General features: G+C 42.1%; 1 protein-coding gene across 1 annotated transcript in view; it reads left to right on the top strand.

The window, feature by feature from the left end:
* Positions 1-2683: 2683 nt before the first annotated feature.
* The window catches only part of LOC124010831 (vascular endothelial growth factor receptor kdr-like), an 84412-nt gene continuing 64462 nt past the window's right edge, over positions 2684-22633 (top strand). The window contains exons 1-3 of the mRNA XM_046323550.1: positions 2684-3259; positions 19160-19247; positions 20286-20488. Of these exons, the coding sequence (XP_046179506.1) occupies positions 3199-3259; positions 19160-19247; positions 20286-20488 (352 nt within the window). The 5' untranslated portion in view covers positions 2684-3198. The remainder of the gene's footprint in view (positions 3260-19159; positions 19248-20285; positions 20489-22633) is intronic.

Here is a 22633-nt window from a genome sequence, read left to right on the forward strand (position 1 = left end):
CACGCCCTGGTAGAAATATATGATGTTTGTCTTCATTTAGTTGGTCAGGCCAGGGTGTGTCATGGGTTATTGTGGTGCGTTTTTGTCTTGGGGTTTTGTGGGGTGTCTAGCATAGTCTATGGCTGCCTGAGGCGGTTCTCAATCAGAGTCAGGTGATTATCGTTGTCTCTGATTGGGAACCATATTTAGGCAGCCACATTCTTTGAGTATTTCGTGGGTGATTGTTCCTGTCTCTGTGTTAGTTGTCACCAGATAGGCTGTATAGGTTTTCACGGTCCATTTCTTGTTTTTGATTTATCGGGTTTATTCATTACTAAACATGTATCAAAATTACCACGCTGCATTTTGGTCCGACTCTCCTTCGGCGGAAGAAAACCGTAACAGTGTGCTGCATATGTCAAGAGGTTTTCCACCTTCCTTTGCCATCATATGACAAAGAGACTTTTTCAATGAGGGGTATCATTTACGTCCTATTCCCATCATGGTCATTTGGTCACCGGCGGTCAGGGCCTCACTGAAGAAAGCCTTTGTTGCTACTTGCGCTCATTTTTACTAAGCCTTTTATTGTTGGTACAGAGGAAAGACTGCAAGCTGTGTGTGTAGAGCTGGCCCTCTTATTGTGTTTCCAACCGCAGATTCTAAAATAAAACGTCTTAAAACCCCTCTCCTTTCAGCTCTCCACTTCCAGCAATTGTTTCTGCCTGAGTCTTCTCTAGCTGCCCTCCCTTTCCCAAGGGTCATGTGTCCTGTTCTCTGAAGACTATCACATTAGAGAACACACTGGATAGCAGCTAGATCCTCACTCTGGGTGGGACATGGTGACCACATGACCAGTCTCACACGTTCTCATGTGGTCAGGAACAAAAGGTTTGATGAAGAAAATAACATTGTTTCATCATATTATGAATTTGGATTACATACAAATTGAATATATCCTCCTGCCTTTTTGTCCTCTCCATTATCTGTGGTCAATGAGATGTCTCTATTTATTCTTCACTCAGGGTTATGTAGCCCATATTCATGGCCTCTTTAGAGGATTATGTAGCCCATATTCATGGCCTCTTTAGAGGATTATGTAGCCCATATTCATGGCCTCTTTAGAGGGTTATGTAGCCCATATTCATGGCCTCTTTAGAGGATTATGTAGCCCATATTCATGGCCTCTTTAGAGGGTTATGTAGCCCATATTCATGGCCTCTTTAGAGGATTATGTAGCCCATATTCATGGCCTCTTTAGAGGGTTATGTAGCCCATATTCATGGCCTCTTTAGAGGGTTATGTAGCCCATATTCATGGCCCCTTTAGAGGGTTATGTAGCCCATATTCATGGCCTCTTTAGAGGATTATATAGCCCATAATCTTGTGGTAGGCCAATCTATGAGTTATTTTTTTCAAGCTTTTTAAAATTTTTATTGACACGTCAAATCGGGGAAAAAAAGTAGACACAAAACATACCACAGGACAGGGTATTCTTGATGTAGGATTGACTTATGTGCGTCAGATTGAACCGGCATTTCTGGACATATTATTTACCTTCAATAATCTGGTAAGGGTTTTGACGTTTATTATACTGTCACATTCATGATTAATTCATTCTATCTAGAGGTTGAGTTAAGTCATCACACACACTTGCAGAGCAAATGGCATTACTCCCACTACAAGTCAAGCTTTATCAATTCTTTCCCATGTTCTCATGTACCATATCACCATTTTGTCCCACTGCAGGGGAAGGAAGAATGTTGTTCTTCACAGATCATGGCGTAAGTAGTGGGTCTCACCTATCAGTTGCCCAGGGGCCATGAGAGAACACAGCCCAGATTGGCTCTGCGGCACTGCACTGCTGCTCAACTCCTCAGAATGGTAGGTCATGCAGGTCTTGAGTTGTGATGGACGGAAAGGTGAGGCAGGATGTTCTTATTTACAGTTCCTGCCACAGAGAGCTGCCAGAGCCATTTGTTGTAGTGATTGAGGAAAACAGTCTGCTGCACATCCACACACCATGGGGTGCTGCTTGGGAACAGAGGTCTCCTACCACGTACAGTGTTACCGGTATTTACATTTGATATAAAAAGCTGCATATCCTGTTTCCAAAGTTAAAAATAAATCCAGCAAATATTTATTGTAAACATTCTATCAGATATGACAATGGTTGTTTACTTTCTGAAAGAAAAAAAACATCTCTGACATGCTGATGGCTACCCCAGACAAGATCATTTCTACTTTTAAATACTAGGATTACTATTTTCAATTGATCAAGGGCAGGCACACAACCAAAGTAGCCGGTTTTACATTCACTTGGGACTTGTTTTGGGCAATAATGGGCTGTGTAAATTGGTGAATTGGGAAACAGTAAATTCAAGAATTGAAATTCACTGTAATGTTGATGTTGCATTAAATGCATCTGTTTTTGGTGTCTGACTGGTTCATTCAAATTCTTTCTCTTCCTGTCAGTGAATTCTTTCAAAGGTTCTTCACGTCATTCAAAACCAATAAAACAATACAAATGTTGGATGTAGAATAGGTGAGGCCAACACGGCATCAATAAATAGAAATATGATGTAGGCTGTTCACATGTCATATACAGTGAAATAATGTAGAAAGTGATTCTAGAACGTCACACTGTCACTGCATTTTGTCTGACGTTGCGTCCTTCCTCTGTTCTTCACTATAAAGACTCAGCGCGTGGACTGCAAGCGGTGCTGAGTACAGGGGCGGGATAAGAACTTCTCAGACAGCTGCACATGAATTAATCTACACTACCGTTGTTCAGAGGATGAATGGCTGATTTTGCTCTGTTTTGTTTCAAATCTGAGGCGTTTGTTTTATTCTACAAAATATTTGAAGAATCACCCACTTGGTGGCAATGCTTGTTTAAATACCTTTCACTCAGTTCCAAAGAGTAGAGGGAAAACGTCGCACCTGCACTCATCTGTCTCTTCAGTTGCAAGTACTAGTCGGAGTGGAACCAAAACTGCACAGGGGAGCTGTCCTTCAAAACAAGCTATGGGATACGTGGACAACTGCTGAGTTTTTTACATTTTGATCTAAGGATTTTTTTGGATTAAAAACTAAAAGGACACATTTTCATTTATATCACTTTTGGACTGTTACCTGATTGACTATATCGAGTTTTATTCTCAGCCAACACTTTTGTCTCTTTCTTGGGATTTTCTGGGGGTATCACCGGTGGTGGACAGAATGGCCCCGCTCAACTGTGCCAAACTCTCAGTCGTCTTTCATTTAATCACAACTATAAGCGGTAAGAATTATTCCATATGTATCCAGAGAATGTTTCTCCTTTTATAATTATGTTCCTTGAAGTCACGTAAAGTTAATGTCTCTACATTTGGTGATTTTTTTCCCTGTATGAATAAATTAAGATTGATATTCACATTTGCTCTGTTATTATGCTGGAATGCAGAGTATTAATGAGCAGAGGGCGTTTTTCTATTCAATTTGTTTCGAATGGTTTGAAGAGATGAACTAAATTTGTTTTGGACTTGTATCCATTTACGAAATATGAAGTTGATGTGGCAAGGATAATCTTGTTTAAAGCGTGACCATATCACACAATCCAACTGAGTTAAAAAATGTCACCTGTTGCTGAAGTTGAATGCACATGTTGTTTCTTGGGATTGAAATTCCATGTCGTTGAAATTGAGTCATTATGATAATTCAAGTTCATTGAAACATCCAACAATCCAAGGTTGAGGTTCGGCAGTTCGGAATCCACACACGTATGGACATTGCAGTACAACTTGTCACCAGTAGAGGTAGTCACTTTCCAATGAAGAGAGGATGTAATTGAGTAAACGCTGCTGTGGTGTGTTACCTTGAACTTATTACCTATACCTATGAGTTTATTACCTGTACTTACCTATGAGTTTATTATGTATATCTATGAGTTTATTACCTATACCTATGAATTTATTACCTTTACCTATGAGTTTATTGCTTATACCTATGTGTTTATTACCTATACCTATGATTTTATTACCTAATGAGTTTATTAATTATACCTACAAGTTTATTACCTATACCGATGAGTTTATTAGCTATGCCTACCCATAAGTTTATTATCTAAACCTACCTTTAAGTTTATTGCCTATACCTATGAGTTTATTACGATACCTACCTATGAGTTTATTACTTATACCTACCTATGAGTTTATTACGATACCTACCTATGAGTTTATTACTTATACCTACCTATGAGTTTATTACCTATGACTACCTATGAGTTTATTATGAGTTTATTAACTTATGACTACCTATGAGTTATTGCATGACTACCTATGAGTTTTTTGCCTATACCTATGAGTTTATTAGCTATACCTACCTATGATTTTATTTTCTACAGTACTGGTCAATAGTTTGGACACCTACTCATTCCAGGGTTTTTCTTTATTTTTAATATTTTCTACATTGTCGAATAATAGTGAAGACATCAAAACTATGAAATAACACACATGGAATCATGTAGAGCGTCTGCTAAATGACTTAAATGTAATGTAAATGGAACCAAAAAAGTGTTCAACAAATCAAAATAGATTTTATATTTGAGATTCTTCAAAGTAGCCACCCTTTGCCTTGAGGACAGCTTTGCACATTCTTGGCATTCTCTCAACCAGATTCATGAGGAATGTTTTTCCAACAGTCTTGAAGGAGTTCCCCCATATGCTGAGCACTTGTTGGCTGCTTTTTCTTCACTCTGTGGTCAAACTCATCCCAAACCATCTCAATGTGGTTGAGGTCGGGTGATTTTGGAGGCCAGGTCATCTGATGTGTTATGAGTCATTGTTCCTGTTGAAAAACAAACAATTGTCCTACTAAGCGCAAACCAGATGGAATGGCTTTTCGCTGCAGAATGCTGTGGTAGCCATGCTGGTTAAGTGTGCCCTGAATTCTAAATAAATCACTGACTGTGTCATCAGCAAAGCACCCCCACACCATCACACCTCCTCCTCCATGCTTCATGGTGGGAACCACACATGAGGAGATCATCCGTTCACCTACTCTGAATCTCACAAAGACACGGCGGTTGGAACCACATTTTTTAATTTGGACACATCAGACCAGAGGACAGATTTCCACCTTTCTAATGGCCATTGCTCATGTTTCTTGGCCCAAGCAAGTACTTTCTTCTTATTGGTGTCCTTTAGAAGTGGTTTCTTTGCAGCAATTCGACCAGGAAGGCCTGATTCACACAGTCTCCTCTGAACAGTTGATGTTGAGATGTGTCTCTTACTTGAACTCTGTGAAGCATTTATTTGGGCTGCAATCTGAGGGGCAGTGAACTCTAATGAAGTTATCCTCTGCAGCAGAGGTGAATCTTGGTCTTCCTTTCCTGTGGCGGTCCTCGTGAGAGCCTGTTTCATCACAGCACTTGATGGTTTTTGCGACTGTATTTGAAGAAACTTTCAAAGTTCTTGACATTTTCCACATTGACTGACCTTCATGTCTTAAAGTAATGATGGACTGTCATTTCTCTTTGCTTATTTGAGCTGTTAATGCCATAATATGGACTTGTTCTTTTACCAAATAGGGCTATCTTCTGTATACCACCCCTATCTTGTCACAACACGACTGATTGGCTTAAATGCATTAAGAAGGAAAGAAATTCCACAAATTAACATTTAACAAGGCACACCTGTTAATTGAAATGCATTCCAGGTGACTACCTCATGAAGCTGGTTGAGAGAATGTCAAGAGTGTGCAAAGCTGTCATCAAGGAAGAATCTCAAATATAAAACACTTTTTTTGGCTACTACATGATTCTATATGTGTTATTTCATAGTTCTAATGTCTTCACTATTGTTCTACAATGTAGAAAATAGCACAAATAAAGAAAAACCCTGGAATGAGTAGTGTGTCCAAACTTTTGACTTGTACACTATACCTACCTATGACTTTATTGCCTATACATATGAGTATATTAATTATACCTATGAGTTTATTACCTATACCTTTGTGTTTAATGCCTATACCTATGAGTTTATTACCTATACCTACCTAATGAGTTTATTAATTATACCTACAAGTTTATTACCTATACCCATGAGTGTTTTACCTATACCGATGAGTTTATTGCCTATACCTATTTATGAGTTTATTAGCTATACCTACCCATAAGTTTATTATCTAAACCTACCTTTAAGTTGATTGCCTATACCTATGAGTTTATTACGATACCTACCTATGAGTTTATTGCCTATACGTATGAGTTTATTACATATACCGATGAGTTTATTTCCTATACCTATTTGTTTGTTGCCTATACATATGAGTTTATTACCTATACCTATTAGTTTATTACTACCTATGAGTTTATTACTTATACTTACCTATGAGTTTATTACCTATACCTATTAGTTTATTACTACCTATGAGTTCATTACTTATACTTACCTATGAGTTTATTACCTATACCTATGAGTTTATTACCTATACCTACCTATGAGTTTATTACATATAATTATGAGTTTATTATCTATACCTTATTAAGTGAACTGTTCCCACTTAATCTCAAATTTGTTCATTCTTGTTGGTAGTCTTTTTGTGTATCAAGAATCTGTATTGGACATTGGTGGAGATATTTCGCAGATGTGTTACAGTTAACTTGGCCCCTGGAGGAGGTGAAATATATTTGAAAACAGAACCAGTGTTTTCAGTTATGGTGAAAATATTTATTTCAGCATTGTTATCATGTGGATCCAGAGTGAAAGGTTGTTCAACATCTTGAGAATAGAATGTGTTTCACAAAGTAAGCCACATTGTTATCATTTGCCAGTTCCAGGATCATGATGGCTCTCCACATAAGGGAGTGAACATTATTTATAAGGCTTACATGGAGAAAATTGGACCTCTGAAATGGATATTATAGCCCTCCCTTTAGCAAAATATATTTTACGCAAACAATCCCTGAACGCTTAAAAAAACAAGTGACCCTCCCCTATACCAAAATAATAATGAACACATAAATGGGATAGCAAAGAACATGCCTACTGTTTACCCTCACTTCTTGGACAGACCAGAGCCTTAGATATGCAGTTTTAGGAACTGTTTTTTGTCCTGTAAGCATTACATGGCATTGCAGGAATTTTGATAGTGCACAGGGCTTCAGGCCAGATGGTTGTGGGTTCACAGAACCACCGTTGACAAGAGAAGGGTTGGAAAGATCTGTAAAAGCATTGAATTAATCTATTCTTGTATTTGCAGGTCTGAGAACGCATGACCATTAATAAACATTTCATGCAATTCAACATTATTTTACATATTAGCAGTGTCTTTTTAATGTAACAAAAATTACCGACATTACAGGCTAAGAATGGACAGAGAGCTAGGCCTATGTGTTCATCTCATCATATTTCTCTAATGCCAAATCAGTGTGTCTTGTTTGCAACAAAAATAATTAAATCTGAGATGTCATTAGGAATCTGAGCATGGTACTTTCAAAAGTTATGCCTACCTTTCCACCCCAGACAGAGTAGGCCTACCTTTCCACCCCAGACAGAGTAGGCCTACCTTTCCACCCCAGACAGAGTAGGCCTACCTTTCCACCCCAAACAGAGTAGGCTTACCTGCTACATAGAAAAGCTTTAACTGCTGGCTACTCTTCTTCCATTGCTTAACCCAATGAGAGAAGTGTTTCCCCAAAATCTGTCTGGGTTTAAACTAGGTATGCACGATATATCGGTGAACATATTGGAATGGGACGATATTAGCTAAAAATGACAGCATCAGTATCGACCCGATGTCTCGTTTCATGCCGATGTTAAAAACCGATGTCAAAGCTGCCGTACATGCTTATATAATGTAGGTACATGACGTAATAACGCCACATCAAATTTTGCTCTACACATGCAACACAGCGTCCCTAACCTAGCCCACAATATCTGCTGTGTGGCTCGAGCAATCAACAAGTCGAGCAGTCATTTGAAAGAGGAAGAACATTTCAGCAAGACAAGTCAAAGGCGAAATCCATTAAAGCCAAGATAATGGAATTCATTGCCCTTGACAATCAACCGTTCTCTGTCATGGATGATGTTGGCCTTCGTCGACTGGTCAAGCACTGGTACACAATACCACGTGCGCTATTTTTCAGATGTTGCCCTATCGGAGTTACACAGTAATATCGTTACTGCTTTTAGCTTCACAACATACATACTATGGAACGCCATTTGGTTCTTTGCCTGTCTAATAAGATACAGTAGCACTGTCAATACTTGTACAAAAAAATCTGCAAACAAACCAACACCGGCCACGAAAGATGTGTTTACATCACCGCTTTGGTAATAAAGCATAATTTGTTCGACCGCAACTTCTGGGATAGCTAGCTTTAGCTTGGTACCTAGCTAGCACCAATACAACCAGCCTGAAAACAATGACCAGTAGAAACTGCAGCCATTCTCATTATTCTCAGCAATGATTTAGGAATCCTTGTGAATAAGTATTAGCTAGGTTGCCACTTGTTGTTCACCTATTGAAATTGAACTTCAGCTCATGAAAAAAAATTGCTGGCCAGCTACTTAACCCTGTTGCCCAAGCTAACGTTATAAGCAGTCGGCTAGCTTCATCTGGCTAGTGAGGCTCAACCGGACCGGGTTATGTGTTGTGAAGCTAGCCACAATAAGGATTAGGCACAATAGTGGAATTTGCGGTTTGCCTTTAAAATAAAAGTGTGTCATTGACAGTGATGCAAATTAATATAAATAGTAGAATTATGCCATACTTTTATTTTGAAGGCTAACCACATTGTCCATTATTGTGGCTAATCCTTATTGTGGCTAGCTTCACATAGATGGGTCTGACCACCATTAATCAAATACGAACTGTCTTATGAACGAGGGTTATTTTATATGATGACACCTAGCTATATAAACACAGCAAAAAAAGAAACCTGTCTTTCAAAGATAATTCGTAAAAATCCAAACAACTTCACAGATCTCCATTGTAAAGAGTTTAAACACTGTTTCCCATGCTTGTTCAATGAACCATAAACAATTAATGAACATGCACCGGTGGAACGGTTAAGACACTAACAGCTTATAGACGGTAGGTAATTAAGGTCACAGTTATGAAAACTTAGGACACTAAAGAGGCCTTTCTACTGAATCTGATAAACATCAAAGAAAATGCCAAGTGTCCCTGCTCATCTGTGTGAACGTGCCTTAGGCATGCTGCAAGGAGGCATGAGGACTGCAGATGTGACCAGGGAAATAAATTGCAATGTCCGTACTGTGAGACACCTAAGACGGTGCTACAGGGTCGACAGGACAGACAGCTGATCGTCCTCGCAGTGGCAGACCATGTGTAACAACACCTGCACAGGATCAGTACATCCGAACATCACACCTGCGGGAAAGGTACAGGATGGCAACAACAACTGCCCGAGTTACACCAGGAATGCACAATCCCTCCATCAGTGCTCAGACTGTCCTCAATAGGCTGAGAGAGGCTGGACTGAGGGCTTGTAGGCCTGTTGTAAGGCAGGTCCTCACCAGACATCACCGGCAACGACGTTGCCTATGGGCACAAACCCACTGTCGCTGGACCAGACAGGACTGACAAAAGGTGCTCTTCACTGACGAGTCACGGTTTTGTCTCACCAGGGGCGATGGTCGGATTTGCGTTTATCGTCGAAGGAATGAGCGTTACACCGAGGCATGTACTCTGGAGCGGGATCGATTTGGAGGTCCGTCATGGTCTGAGATTGCAGGCAATCTCAACGCTGTGCATTACAGGGAAGACATCCTCCTCCCTCATGTGGTACCCTCCCTGCAGGCTTATCCTGACATGAGCCTCCTACATGACAATGCCACCAGTCATATTGCTCATTCTGTGCGTGATTTCCCACAAGATAGGAATCTCAGTGTTCTGCCATGGCCAGCGAAGAGCCTGGATCTCAATCCCATTGAGCACGTCTGGGACCTGTTGGATCGGAGGGTGAGGGCTAGGGCCATTCCCCCCAGAAATGTCCGGGAACTTGCAGGTGCCTTGGTGGAAGAGTGGGGTAACATCTCACAACAAGAACTGGCAAATTTGGTACAGTCCATGAGGAGGAGCTGCACTGCAGTACTTAATGCAACTGGTTGCCACACCAGATACCGACTGTTACTTTTGATTTTGACCCCCCTTTGTTCAGGGACACATTATTCCATTTCTGTTAATCAAGATCTTGTTCAGTTTATGTCTCAGTTGTTGAATCTTATGTTATTTACACATGTTAAGTTTGCTGAAAATAAACACAGTTGATAGTGAGAGGATGTTTATTTTTTTGCTGAGTTTAGTTAGCTAGCTAACTGTAGCTACTGAAACAGATTATGTCGTTTTGCTATGTTTTTGGGGAAGAACATTGTTTGCATCCATGAGCTAGTTCTTTTTGAGGACCAGCACTGTAGATGCTCGAAGCAACTTTACCAGCATCATAGCATACGTATCGATGAATCGTTGTGAAATATGAAATACGAGTGATAGTCTAATCAATGTGCAATAACAAAAATGAATGAACTCGTTTAATTATTATGTAACGTGCAGTCATATTCAGATCCTGATTGGTCAACAAGCTTATTTGACACTTCAAATAGTGTTATTATTTGATGTGTATCTTTTTTGACATTAAAAGACCCCAAAGGCATTCCATAGAAATTCTGGTTGAGAATGAAATTACTGAACAACTGAACAACGAAACAGCAAAGCAATTAAGCGAAAGAAATAGGTTTTGATGATGTTTTACTGGAAATGGGGAAATACGTAAATGCCATCAAAATAATGTTGGGGTCAGTGTGGTGTGTGTGTGTGTAACCTTTGTTTAACTAGGCAAGTCAGTTAAAAACAAATTCTTATTTACAATGACGGCCTACACCGGCCAAACACGTACGACGCTGGGACAATTGTGCGCCACCCTATGGGACACCCAATCACGGCCGGATGTGATAGAGCCTGGATTCGAACCAGGGACTGTAGTGATGCCTCTTCCACTGAGATGCAGTGCCTTAGACTGCTGCGTCCATGTGTAATGTGTTAACTGTTTAACTGTAGTAGAATGCTTGAAAGGCCGCAAAAAAATGTAATATCGGTTATCTGTATTAGTTTTTTTGGGGCAAAGAATATATTGGATATTGGTATCGGCCTTTTTCAAGAATATTGTATTTCGGACCATAGCTTATAGGCTATGAATCGTTTGATTGAGACCACACTAAATATCCTATTTGCGGAAAATCAGAGATCAGGGGCAGCATTGGGCACACATCAATATATAGCCTAATAAGCAACTATTTTTTTAAACACTGAGAAATATAGACATTTCATCAATTAGAAAATGGCATGTCTCTCCCCATGACTAGATTTAAAAAATACTAAACCCTCCCCTTGACTGAAATTGAATAGCATGGCCCTCCCCCATTTTCCTCCAGGTAACCATTCTGTACATTATGATCCGTCCCTAAACAAGATCGAGCAGTACTTTCTCTACATTCTGTCTTGCCCGGTGTGCAACACAGATATGTCTTCCTCCCAATGTCCAAATTAACATCACATCCAAACAGAGGAAATACTAGCCCCTCCCTCCCCTGCTACTTTTTCAGTCTCTCTAGTTTATCTACACTGTTTCCAAGTAGATTTCCTTCACTGTCCACACGCAGAGCATGGGAAAAACACAAGGAAGAAACAGACAAGGGGTGGGGGAGGGCAGGAGGCACCCTGGAATTGTTCTGGCCCATAGAGGTCACGGAAACATGACACGCTACATTCTCATTGAAGCACCAATGTATGTCAAGCCCCAATCTCAAGACAATGAGGCTGAGCAAAGGTGGACCATGGTTTCTGCATGGCGGTTGGCTATATGGTAGAGCCATTAGTAGTAAACTCATCTCAAGACTGAGGCAGATGTGGAGAGGTTTGGTCAGTGGGACAGGTACGGTACAGCACCACAGAGATGGGGGGGGTGATTTGTCCTCTACAATCTGAAATAAACCCAACTAAGTTGAATAATAGGCATCTATCTATTCCTTGGGTTAAATGTGGAACACACATTTGGGTTGAATGCAACTGACTAGGTATCCCCTTCCCCCCTTTACAGTATAGAATTGGTGGTGCTACCTTGTTTAGCATTGAGATTGTTGGTGGATTTGTAAGGCAATGCTGGTGACAGGTGAAATAGGAAGCGTCGATTTCACTGTAGATGCTTGAAATTGGTAAATCCTCTTTCCTATTGCTTTTCCCCCTGACACACACACACACACACACACACACACACACACACACACACACACACACACACACACACACACACACACACACACACACACACACACACACACACACACACACACACACACACACACACACACACACACACACCAAGCGCCTCTGTTTCTCTTTGATTGACTGCCAACATAGCCACCAGTGGAGTGTTATTCCAATGTGAAATGTGAACTGAGCTGTTGGTGTTTTGCAGGTTCCTCAGATGTCTTACCTCTCCTGTGCATGATGGATTCTTGTATTGGGAGATTTCTACCAGCACAGCGGAAACACTTCAGTTGAATCTGGATGTTCAGTTGCTATTGCTGTTGTTAACAGGGATGATAGCAGCATCCCCCTCTATAAGACTTGTACATCTCTCTTGCTGAGCCAGCTGTATATTTAGTTTTAACCCCTGCATGGGATTTCAATTTCAAGAATCCTCCTGGCTTACGCAGTGGAAGAGCTCGTAGGAATCTCAATATACAGGATCTTCCTATAGTTAACCACGTTTAATTCTATATAACCAGGAAAAGCTGACTGGCCACCCATCTTGGCCAGATGTTCCTTTATTCTCCTTTTTTAAAGGGGAGGCTTGTGCATTCTGTCTCCAAACTCCCAAAGCTAATCTACGGACTAATAAAAAAGTCTCGCTTACTGTTGTCTTAACCATATTGTTGGCAGAGTGCAGTGCTTTCTGAAGGACCCGGTGTGAGAGTGCAGTCACAACCGTTAGAAACTCTAACTGCACAGTAAATAGTAGTAGCAACTTCTTATTTTGGCAGTACTCTTGTCATGGTTTTCAGGTCTCCGTTGTACATCTGCCAGCAGAGCATAAAACATCTTGTGAGTTTTGTCTTTGTGTTTTTCTGTTCTGAAAGACTCCAACTAGAGACAACTCACCGTGAAATCCCACTGTCTCAGAACGAGATCGCAGCGGGATGGCTGCATCGTCACACTATGAGGCAATGAACTTGAGGGATGTAACAGTACAGGACAGGTTAACCCCAATGTAACCTTACAAAACCAGTATAGCCCACCAACTGTGAGCCGGTAAAGCCTGGAAATGAAGAATGGAACATTTTAAGTTCCTTTTCTGGGAAATTCACAGCAGCATTAAAGCCAGTTGCTTAACCAAAATATATTGTGATAAATGTGTGGAAATAATGTAATGTTCCATTGAGGTAAAAATGGTGGCCCTGAGCACCACAGTGCCATACAGGAAGCCAGTGATCATGTCAGTGGCCACTGACTGACTACCGCTGACTACTGTTGTGCTTCTCTGCTATATCCATGGACACACTGCAGCGAAGATGACTCACAAGCCTCTGACCTTTCTCTTTCATAAAGGAGTGCACCCCCCCACCCCCCACCATCCTCTCTCTCCCTTTGTTCTCCATGTTGGACATACAAAGAGATGGAGTGGCAAGGTTAAACGAGGGAGTCATTATTCCACATTGTTGTTTTTGCCTTGAAGACCCCAAAAAAGATCCTCACTCCAGAGATGGCATTGCTGGTACATGGTAGGACGGGAAGCACAGGGAGACGTGTACCAGCCACAGATGAGGGAATTCCGTACATTATACCCTGCACTTTAAGGTGTGACTGGGGATTTCCTCACAAACACAGTGACAGTACAGTCATCTCATAACGTAATAAAGAATAGGGTTTTATTCCATAGTATCAGATATGAGCTGTTGGCCGCTAGCCCGGACTGCCTGGCACAGCCACATTCAGACTCCCACTCTTGTTCTCTCACTCGCTCTTGCTTTTGTTCTCTCTCTCTGTCGCTCTCTCTTCCTCTTTAAGCAGATTCACATTGGGTTCAGCAGTTTCTTACCCAATGGATTCAACATCATGAGATAGTTGTTGTATTACACAAGTGTTTGGCAGTACAGCTGAAACTATTTTGGGGTTTTTCAAGAGCACACTGATTTCCATGGGGACTAGACACAAAGATAGGGTTTGGATTAGTTTAAAAACAGTCAAATGTTGGAATTGGTCATTGTTTGTTCTCCGTTTTCGGTTTGGCTTGACCACAAACACTTCAGAATAGAACTTGGAATCCCATCATATGGGAGCAAAAGTCCTTCCTGGAAATGTAGCGACTGCAATGTCCTGTGCTGTTTTCCCAGCTTTAACCTGTAATGTGTACGCTAAGAATACAGAGACCACATTTAATAAATAACGGACCATGAAACACAAGTAGCATACAGACATGAAACACAGGAACAGAATCAATAACGCCTGAGGAAAGAACCAAAGGGAGTGACAGATATAGGGGAGGTAATCAGGAAGGTGATGGAGTCCAGGTGATTCTCATGAGATGCAGGTGCGTGTAATAATGAGTAAACTGGCTACATCGAGCGCTGGAGAGCGGGAGCTGGGGAAGACGTGACATAACCTACAGGTGTAGGATCTTAATTTGAGCCAGTTTTCTTCAGCAGGAAAATAATCCTGCAGCAACAGGAAATGTGAATTATTATGTTAATTATAGTTTATGGACTTTTTTGTAGGGGTTGATAAGGGCAAATCAAGTCTGACATTTTAAAGTGGGAATTGCAAACTTTAGAAACCTTTTTAAACCTATAGTACAAGTTAGCATTTCCTGCATTGCAGGAAAATTCTAAGCAACAAAAGAGTAATCAAGTTAAAATCCTACATCTGTAACGTTGCAGGCGTAAAATAAACACCTGAACGGGGTCAAATGAAACCGGAGGCATCTTCTTTGCTTTTCCTCTGAAAATCTGATGCTTCCAGTTTGTACCAACCCTGCTGAGGGTGCCCCAGCTCTGCACAGAGGGAGGCTTGGGACTTATGAATGGGGGGTCCCGGACTAACACTGACAATGTCAACTGCTGTTTGATAACACGCACAAGAGCCCAACACCAGCCAGCAGAGTGAGCTGAATATGGCAACCTAGAGAGACATCAGATAGTGGTTCCATGTCCATAAAATCCAATGCATTTATGTAGGATTCATAGAGAGGAACTGACTGTAAATGGAGGCATGGTCTGGTTCCACGTCTGTCCTCTTCTTTAATGTCTCCTAATGAGAACCAGGCCCTCTGAACTGAACCAGCACAACAAGCACAATTTCTAGAATTTCCAGGCGTTCCACTGGAGGAATGCAGCACACAGCTGTTCACGGGGGGTTGTGGCGGGGGGCCTGCTGAGGTCAGCGCTGGGCAGGCAGGTGGGGGTAGGATGGGATGGGAGGCTGTGGGAGGAGAGCGACAGGGACAGGGCAGGGAGTGGAGGGCTTGATGAAGGGGGTAAGCCGGGGGGGGGGGGCTTTTTAAGTGGGCTGCCGGGGGCCCCTGCTGAACCATCCATCTGTAGTTTGTTATAGTGCAGAGCGGGGAAACTGTTCTTGGTTCCAAAGTTGCTACATTCATTTTTGGACTTCATTTTTGAACTTATAAATGCAGGATATATACACACTGATTCTTGAAGAATATAACTTATAAATGTCTCATGAGCTTAGTTCAACTGTTGTACCTGATCAAAACCTCAAATATAAGCTTGTTTTACTCCAATGTTTGTAAACAATATAAATGTAAACAAACACTGTATAACCTCAAAACATGGTTAAAACTCTCATTTTGATATCATGGATGTTCAGTCCATGACAATCCACGAGAGTGGTTGCATTTCTCTAGGTCCATCCCTTAGCTTGGTAACGTAATATCAACAGTAGTGTCCCAGACACCAATATATATATATATATATTTATATATATACAGTGCCTTGCGAAAGTATTCGGCCCCATTGAACTTTGCAACCTTTTGCCACATTTCAGGCTTCAAACATAAATATATAAAACTGTATTTTTTTGTGAAGAATCAACAACAAGTGGGACACAATCATGAAGTGGAATGACATTTATTGGATAATTCAAACGTTTTTAACAAATCAAAAACTAAAACATTGGGCGTGCAAAATTATTCAGCCACTTTATTTTCAGTGCAGCAAATTCTCTCCAGAAGTTCAGTGAGGATCTCTGAATGATCCAATGTTGACCTAAATGACTAATGATGATAAATACAATCCACCTGTGTGTAATCAAGTCTCCGTATAAATGCACCTGCACTGTGATAGTCTCAGAGGTCCGTTGAAAGCGCAGAGAGCATCATGAAGAACAAGGAACACACCAGGCAGGTCCGAGATACTGTTGTGAAGAAGTTTAAAGCCGGATTTGGATACAAAAAGATTTCCCAAGCTTTAAACATCCCAAGGAGCACTGTGCAAGCGATAATATTGAAATGGAAGGAGTATCAGACCACTGCAAATCTACCAAGACCTGGCCGTCCCTCTAAACTTTCAGTTCATACAAGGAGAAGACTGATCAGAGATGCAGCCAAGAGGCCCATGATCACTCTGGATGAACTGCAGAGATCTACAGCTGAGGTGGGAGACTCTGTCCATAGGACAACAATCAGTCGTATATTGCACAAATCTGGCCTTTATGGAAGAGTGGCAAGAAGAAATCCATTTCTTAAAGATATCCATAACAAGTGTTGTTTAAAGTTTGCCACAAGCCACCTGGGAGACACACCAAACATGTGGAAGAAGGTGCTCTGGTCAGATGAAACCAAAATTGAACTTTTTGGCAACAATGCAAAACGTTATGTTTGGCATAAAAGCAACACAGCTCATCACCCTGAACACACCATCCCCACTGTCAAACACGGTGGTGGCAGCATCATGGTTTGGGCCTGCTTTTCTTCAGCAGGGACAGGGAAGATGGTTAAAATTGATGGGAAGATGGATGGAGCCAAATACAGGACCATTCTGGAAGAAAACCTGATGGAGTCTGCAAAAGACCTGAGACTGGGACAGAGATTTGTCTTCCAACAAGACAATGATCCAAAACATAAAGCAAAATCTACAATGGAATGGTTCAAAAATAAACATATCCAGGTGTTAGAATGGCCAAGTCAAAGTCCAGACCTGAATCCAATCGAGAATCTGTGGAAAGAACTGAAAACTGCTGTTCACAAATGCTCCCCATCCAACCTCACTGAGCTCGAGCTGTTTTGCAAGGAGTCTCTCGATGTGCAAAACTGATAGAGACATACCCCAAGCAACTTACAGCTGTAATCGCAGCAAAAGGTGGCGCTACAAAGTATTAACTTAAGGGGGCTGAATAATTTTGCACGCCCAATTTTTCAGTTTTTGATTTTTTTTAAAGTTTGAAATATCCAATAAATGTCGTTCCACTTCATGATTGTGTCCCACTTGTTGTTGATTCTTCACAAAAAAATACAGTTTTATATCTTTATGTTTAAAGCCTGAAATGTGGCAAAAGGTCGCAAAGTTCAAGGGGGGCGAATACTTTCGCAAGGCACTGTATATAAACATTAATGTAAAGTTTTCTAGGAATCTCAATGTACATTCTTTTTTTCTCAGCTCGTGTTCAAGATGCACCGGCATATTCTTCAAGGCCTTTGTTTATGTACATCGATCTATCCATATGGAAATACACACATGGGCAATAACGACTGAGTAATATCTACAGACTATTAATAACGTGTTTGTCTGGAGATTCTGATCTCTGATTATGTTTCGCAGAAGTAGAAGTATTAAAGAGAGCAATGTAGTATACTTAGACCCTATACTGGTAGTACTCTGTCATACTGAGAGGAATGTTTTCATCACTTTGAAAACCTTTGACCACATCCCTTCCCCTCCAAATAACCTTGGACTATGAAACAATGATGTTACAACATTTTGGAAGGAAATTGATATTTGAGTGCCAACGTTGGCACTGTCAGTTCATTCTTGGACAACAGCTGTTCAGACCCCCACAATAAAACACATTGCAACTCTGTGTACTTTTGAGTGTGTATGCGTGTGTGTGTGTTTGCTGTGTTCACCTGCATTTGTGTGTGTCTAGGTTTCTGGAGTCCACCCAGGGAATTAGCCTTGTTGTGTAATTCCATTGTCTTTCTGGATACTGTCAGCGCTGGGCAGGCAGACATTTGCTCTTAAAGAGAACCTTTTATAAACGTGTTTGCCTGGAAACCACATGTTGACTGTACACAAGCTGCTTGGGGAGTAGAGAGTCAAAAGAAGGAAATCACTTGTGAGACGGTCACAACTCACGGACAGCAGAGAGAATGACAGTGCTTCCTATGCTGAGCACCGCGAGCAGCACCTATCAACAGCTTCAGCCGGCCCACCAACAACTGGGATTTTTAATCCAACTTCCCCTTTTGTCCCTCTTCTCTATAAATGTAATAATAGAATACAGTGCATGCAGCAAAGGTCAGAGGTCAATCAAAAAGTGAATCTGCCCATATACTGTAAGTGTGTGTCAGCATTGTTATAGCATTGAGAAAGAGAGGAAGAGAGAGTCCCCACCAAACTAGATTGACTGATTGAGCTGGACGAAGGACTTGTGGACATGTTGCCGAGCTCATCTGGGTCTGCCCAGTTCTCCCCAGTTCTGACTGGAGTGACCTCTCTGGCTGAGGGGCACAGCTGCTCCCCATGCCCCCCCCTACTCCCCCCTCCCCTTCTCATCTGCCTCACACCCACTCCTCTCAAACACACTCACATAACTCATCACTATCAGACCAGACCAGTATCCTCCAGCACCCTACTCTGCACGGACTGCCCCGTAAACACCTCCCACCCCCTCACAGCAGAATAGACCAGCACTAAGTGAATACACATGGGTTGTACTCAGGAAAAAACTCCCAATGCATTTATCACACCACTGGTGAGTCAGACTGTAGGATTCAGAGAGTGAGAGAGGAACTGGTTGACTGTAAATGGAGGCATGGTGTAATTTGTTGTATGAGAGTACTATGAAGCGCCACTTTGAAGTGTTCAGAGTGTGTTCTTGTATCCAATGACTCAGAGTGTTAGCCAATGTCTGAATGTGGGTGTGTGTGTGTTTCTGTGTTGTACAGGTCAGGTCAACCTTCCAGCCCCTCTGCTGCTGCCCTTTGAGGACACACACCTTCTACACGCAGGGAATTCACTCAACCTCACCTGCAGGTATTATACACACACACACACACACTGAAACAAAATACTTAATGTCAGCTAGGCCAGGATAAAGAGATATATATGAAAAGGACTGCAGGAGCATCAGACCACAGAGGCAGATAGGCAGTGACTCTCCCAGCCAGGCAAACAGTGTGGTCGCAATTTATCAATCTGTTCCAATTGGGGGCCGGTGGGACCCCTGTCTGTCGGAAGTTCACACATTTGTTAAGCGTTTAGAGAGCCTTGCATCATTTTCTAGGCACTCCAGGAATGCTAACCCCTGTGGCCCAATGCAACGCTTCCCTACAAGGCCATGTGCTAAAAAGGCCCCGGACGGTAACTGTCTATGGTTTCTGGCCTCTGGATGAGAGTTTCTTGACCCCAGGCAATGTAGGCAGAGGCAGTGGTATGCAGTGAGACATATTTCAAGCTCCACCGGGGATCGCTTTTAATGGGACCTTAAAAAACGAACACTGGAGATAATGTGTTATTTGAACACATCGTCCCAGAGATCCCAGCCAGGTTCCCATGTAAAAGTCCCCGTTATCAAGATGACTCCAGGTTATTGGCCTTCGAACACTTCCAAATAAACAGAATTTGAGAGGTCCTGAGGGGAGGGGCCACTATCAAAGTCAAGTCAGGTCAACGCCAGCATTTAACACTGATTTCACTATCAATTCTATATCTAAGTAATACTGAGATCGAATATTGAGAGCTGGTGCCTGTGTCCTGTAAGAGCATGTTTGTGTGCATAAATCAGGTGAGACAATGAAGGTGTTTGACCTGGTGATGACATGCTGACCTGAGGATGACGACCCAGAGCTCTAGGGGGTGTAGGAGGGTAATAAGAAAGTGATGATGCAGGTGGTCTGGCTGACCCTCTCAGATGGACCCTCTTTACTTTGTCACTTAACTTAGAGGTTGCCCTTAACCACAGATCTCCAATCAGATGTCCCTATCCTCAATCTAAATCTTAACCATTAGGGATAATAAATAATATCGGATCCTGTGTCAGTTATTATGGATAACTTCTGCTGTCTTCATCAGAGGCGCGTCCCAGCTGCACTGGAGGCTGCCCTGGCGGAACGTCACCTCGGAGGGGGTTCATGTGGAGGAGTGCGAGCCCCGGGCGAACGCCCACTGTAGTAAGCTGCTGGTGAGAAACCTGATCCCCAACGACACGGGGCTCTACAGCTGCAGGTACGCCCAGCCCTCCGCCGACATCAGCTCTACCTACGTATATGTCAAAGGTGAGTCCCGCCTTATACTGTTCAGACATTGTAATGATGATGGTATAGCACCTTTCATACATACAATACTGTGTTTGCATCCCAAATTGCTTTCCATGTACATGCTGACAGAGTAGATCATCATTGTTGAGTTCTATAATGACATTCTCCCATGAACTCCATTGAAATCCAGCATGTGAAAATGGAAATTAAAGGGATCTCACTTTGTGATTAAATCAGTTGTTGTATTCTGTTAACTTTAACGCCGATAAGGAGCTTTTTCACATTTTTTATGTTTTTTTTTTAGTTGGTTTGTTTCACAGCAACATAACTTCAAGACATTCTCTCTAAGAACGGGTGGTGATGTTAAATGGGCCGACACCTTTCCAGTGCAGTGTGGTGTAAACAGAGCCAACCAATACAACCAGCTTAGAGCCTCTTAACGGCCAGGGTAGGGCCACGGTCACTGAACAGCCTGACGTTTTCCTGCATGATACAAGAGCAGGACGCCAGACAGTCCCCCCCCCCCCCAAACAAAAAATGGAATTAGAAAAGAGAGGCTCCATCCATTCCACACCTAATTTAGCCTAGCATCAAAAGCCAAGCTCTCCACATGTTATAAAGAGCATGTCATTACAGGTATATGAGTACATGTAAAAGGGGGTCGTCAAAGACGGGCAGGAGGAGTTGTGCTTCTAACAGGGAGAGGAAGGCTTTCCTCCGCTGCCCAACTCCTTCTGGAACAGGGAAGGAGAGTGTGATCGCATCGGAAGCCCTGGTCATTGACTATTATTTCCTGCTCTGTCCGGCTTCTGTTTTCCAGTCAGTCTGTCCTGGAGCCTCTCACGACACCGGCTATGGTCTCTCCCATGTTACAGGCCTAGTCCTCCCTTAAAATGTGGACAATTGTCTCTACTCAGTGAGAGCAATGCAGGACAACACTACATATCTTTAAACATTGTCATAGTTGAGATTGACATCAGTGTCCCTTTAAATATCGTAGTCTCAGTCTGAGGGATTGTGGTGGGGACACGTCTCATGGAATATCTGGGCAGAGAGAGATAAGAATGTCAAGCCTGATTAATAACCGTTTGTAGAAGAAAAACAGAGAGGTCCTTCTATCTCTCCAGGACATATTTCTCTCCAGGACATATTTCTCTCCAGGACATATTTCTGTCCAGGACATATTTCTGTCCAGGACATATTTCTCTCCAGGACATATTTCTGTCCAGGACATATTTCTTTCCAGGACATATTTCTCTCAAGGACATATTTCTCTCCAGGACATATTTCTCTCCAGGACATTTTTCTGTCCAGGACACATTTCTCTCCAGGACATTTTTCTGTCCAGGACATATTTCTCTCCAGGACATATTTTTTTCCAGGACATATTTCTCTCAAGGACATATTTCTCTCCAGGACATATTTCTCTCCAGGACATATTTCTCTCCAGGACATATTTCTGTCCAGGACACATTTCTCTCCAGGACATATTTCTCTCCAGGACATATTTCTCTCCAGGACATATTTCTCTCCAGGACATATTTCTCTCCAGGACATATTTCTCTCCAGGACATATTTCTCTCCAGGACATATTTCTGTCCAGGACATATTTCTGTTTATGACATATTTCTCTCCAGGACATATTTCTGTTTATGACATATTTCTTTCCAGGACATATTTCTGTCCAGCTCCTGTGTCTTAATGTCTGGCCTTTAGAACAGATGCTGATATTCATGGCCAAAGTAACATTGTGACGCAGAAAAGCACTGGACAGGTTGTGTGTCTTCCTACTGAGGTCCTAGCCTGACTCCCTGCCTTCTCTCTCTGTCTCCCCTGGCGATCTGACAGCCTGGTAGCCAAGTGTTTAGTCTAACCAGGATTCTTTCAAAGCCCTTCCAACTGTTTATTACATCATTTTCCCTGTTTGTTTTTCAAATACTAGTCCCTTTATCATGCCTAAACAGCTCAGCCTGCCACAAATCACTCAAGTATTTGTGTAACCACGAAGTTCCCACAGCAGGTCTGCGAAGGAACAGCCAGTCAGAGAGGCTCTGGATGCCTGCCCTGGTGAGAAAGACTGGAGCTGTGATAGCTATGATAGCTCCGTCTCCACCCTGTCTCTTTATCCAGATCTGCACCTAGCAGGAGGAGCAGGAGGGGGTT

This window comes from Oncorhynchus gorbuscha, linkage group LG23 (assembly GCF_021184085.1).
Source record: "Oncorhynchus gorbuscha isolate QuinsamMale2020 ecotype Even-year linkage group LG23, OgorEven_v1.0, whole genome shotgun sequence".
Taxonomy (NCBI): Eukaryota; Metazoa; Chordata; class Actinopteri; order Salmoniformes; family Salmonidae; genus Oncorhynchus; species Oncorhynchus gorbuscha.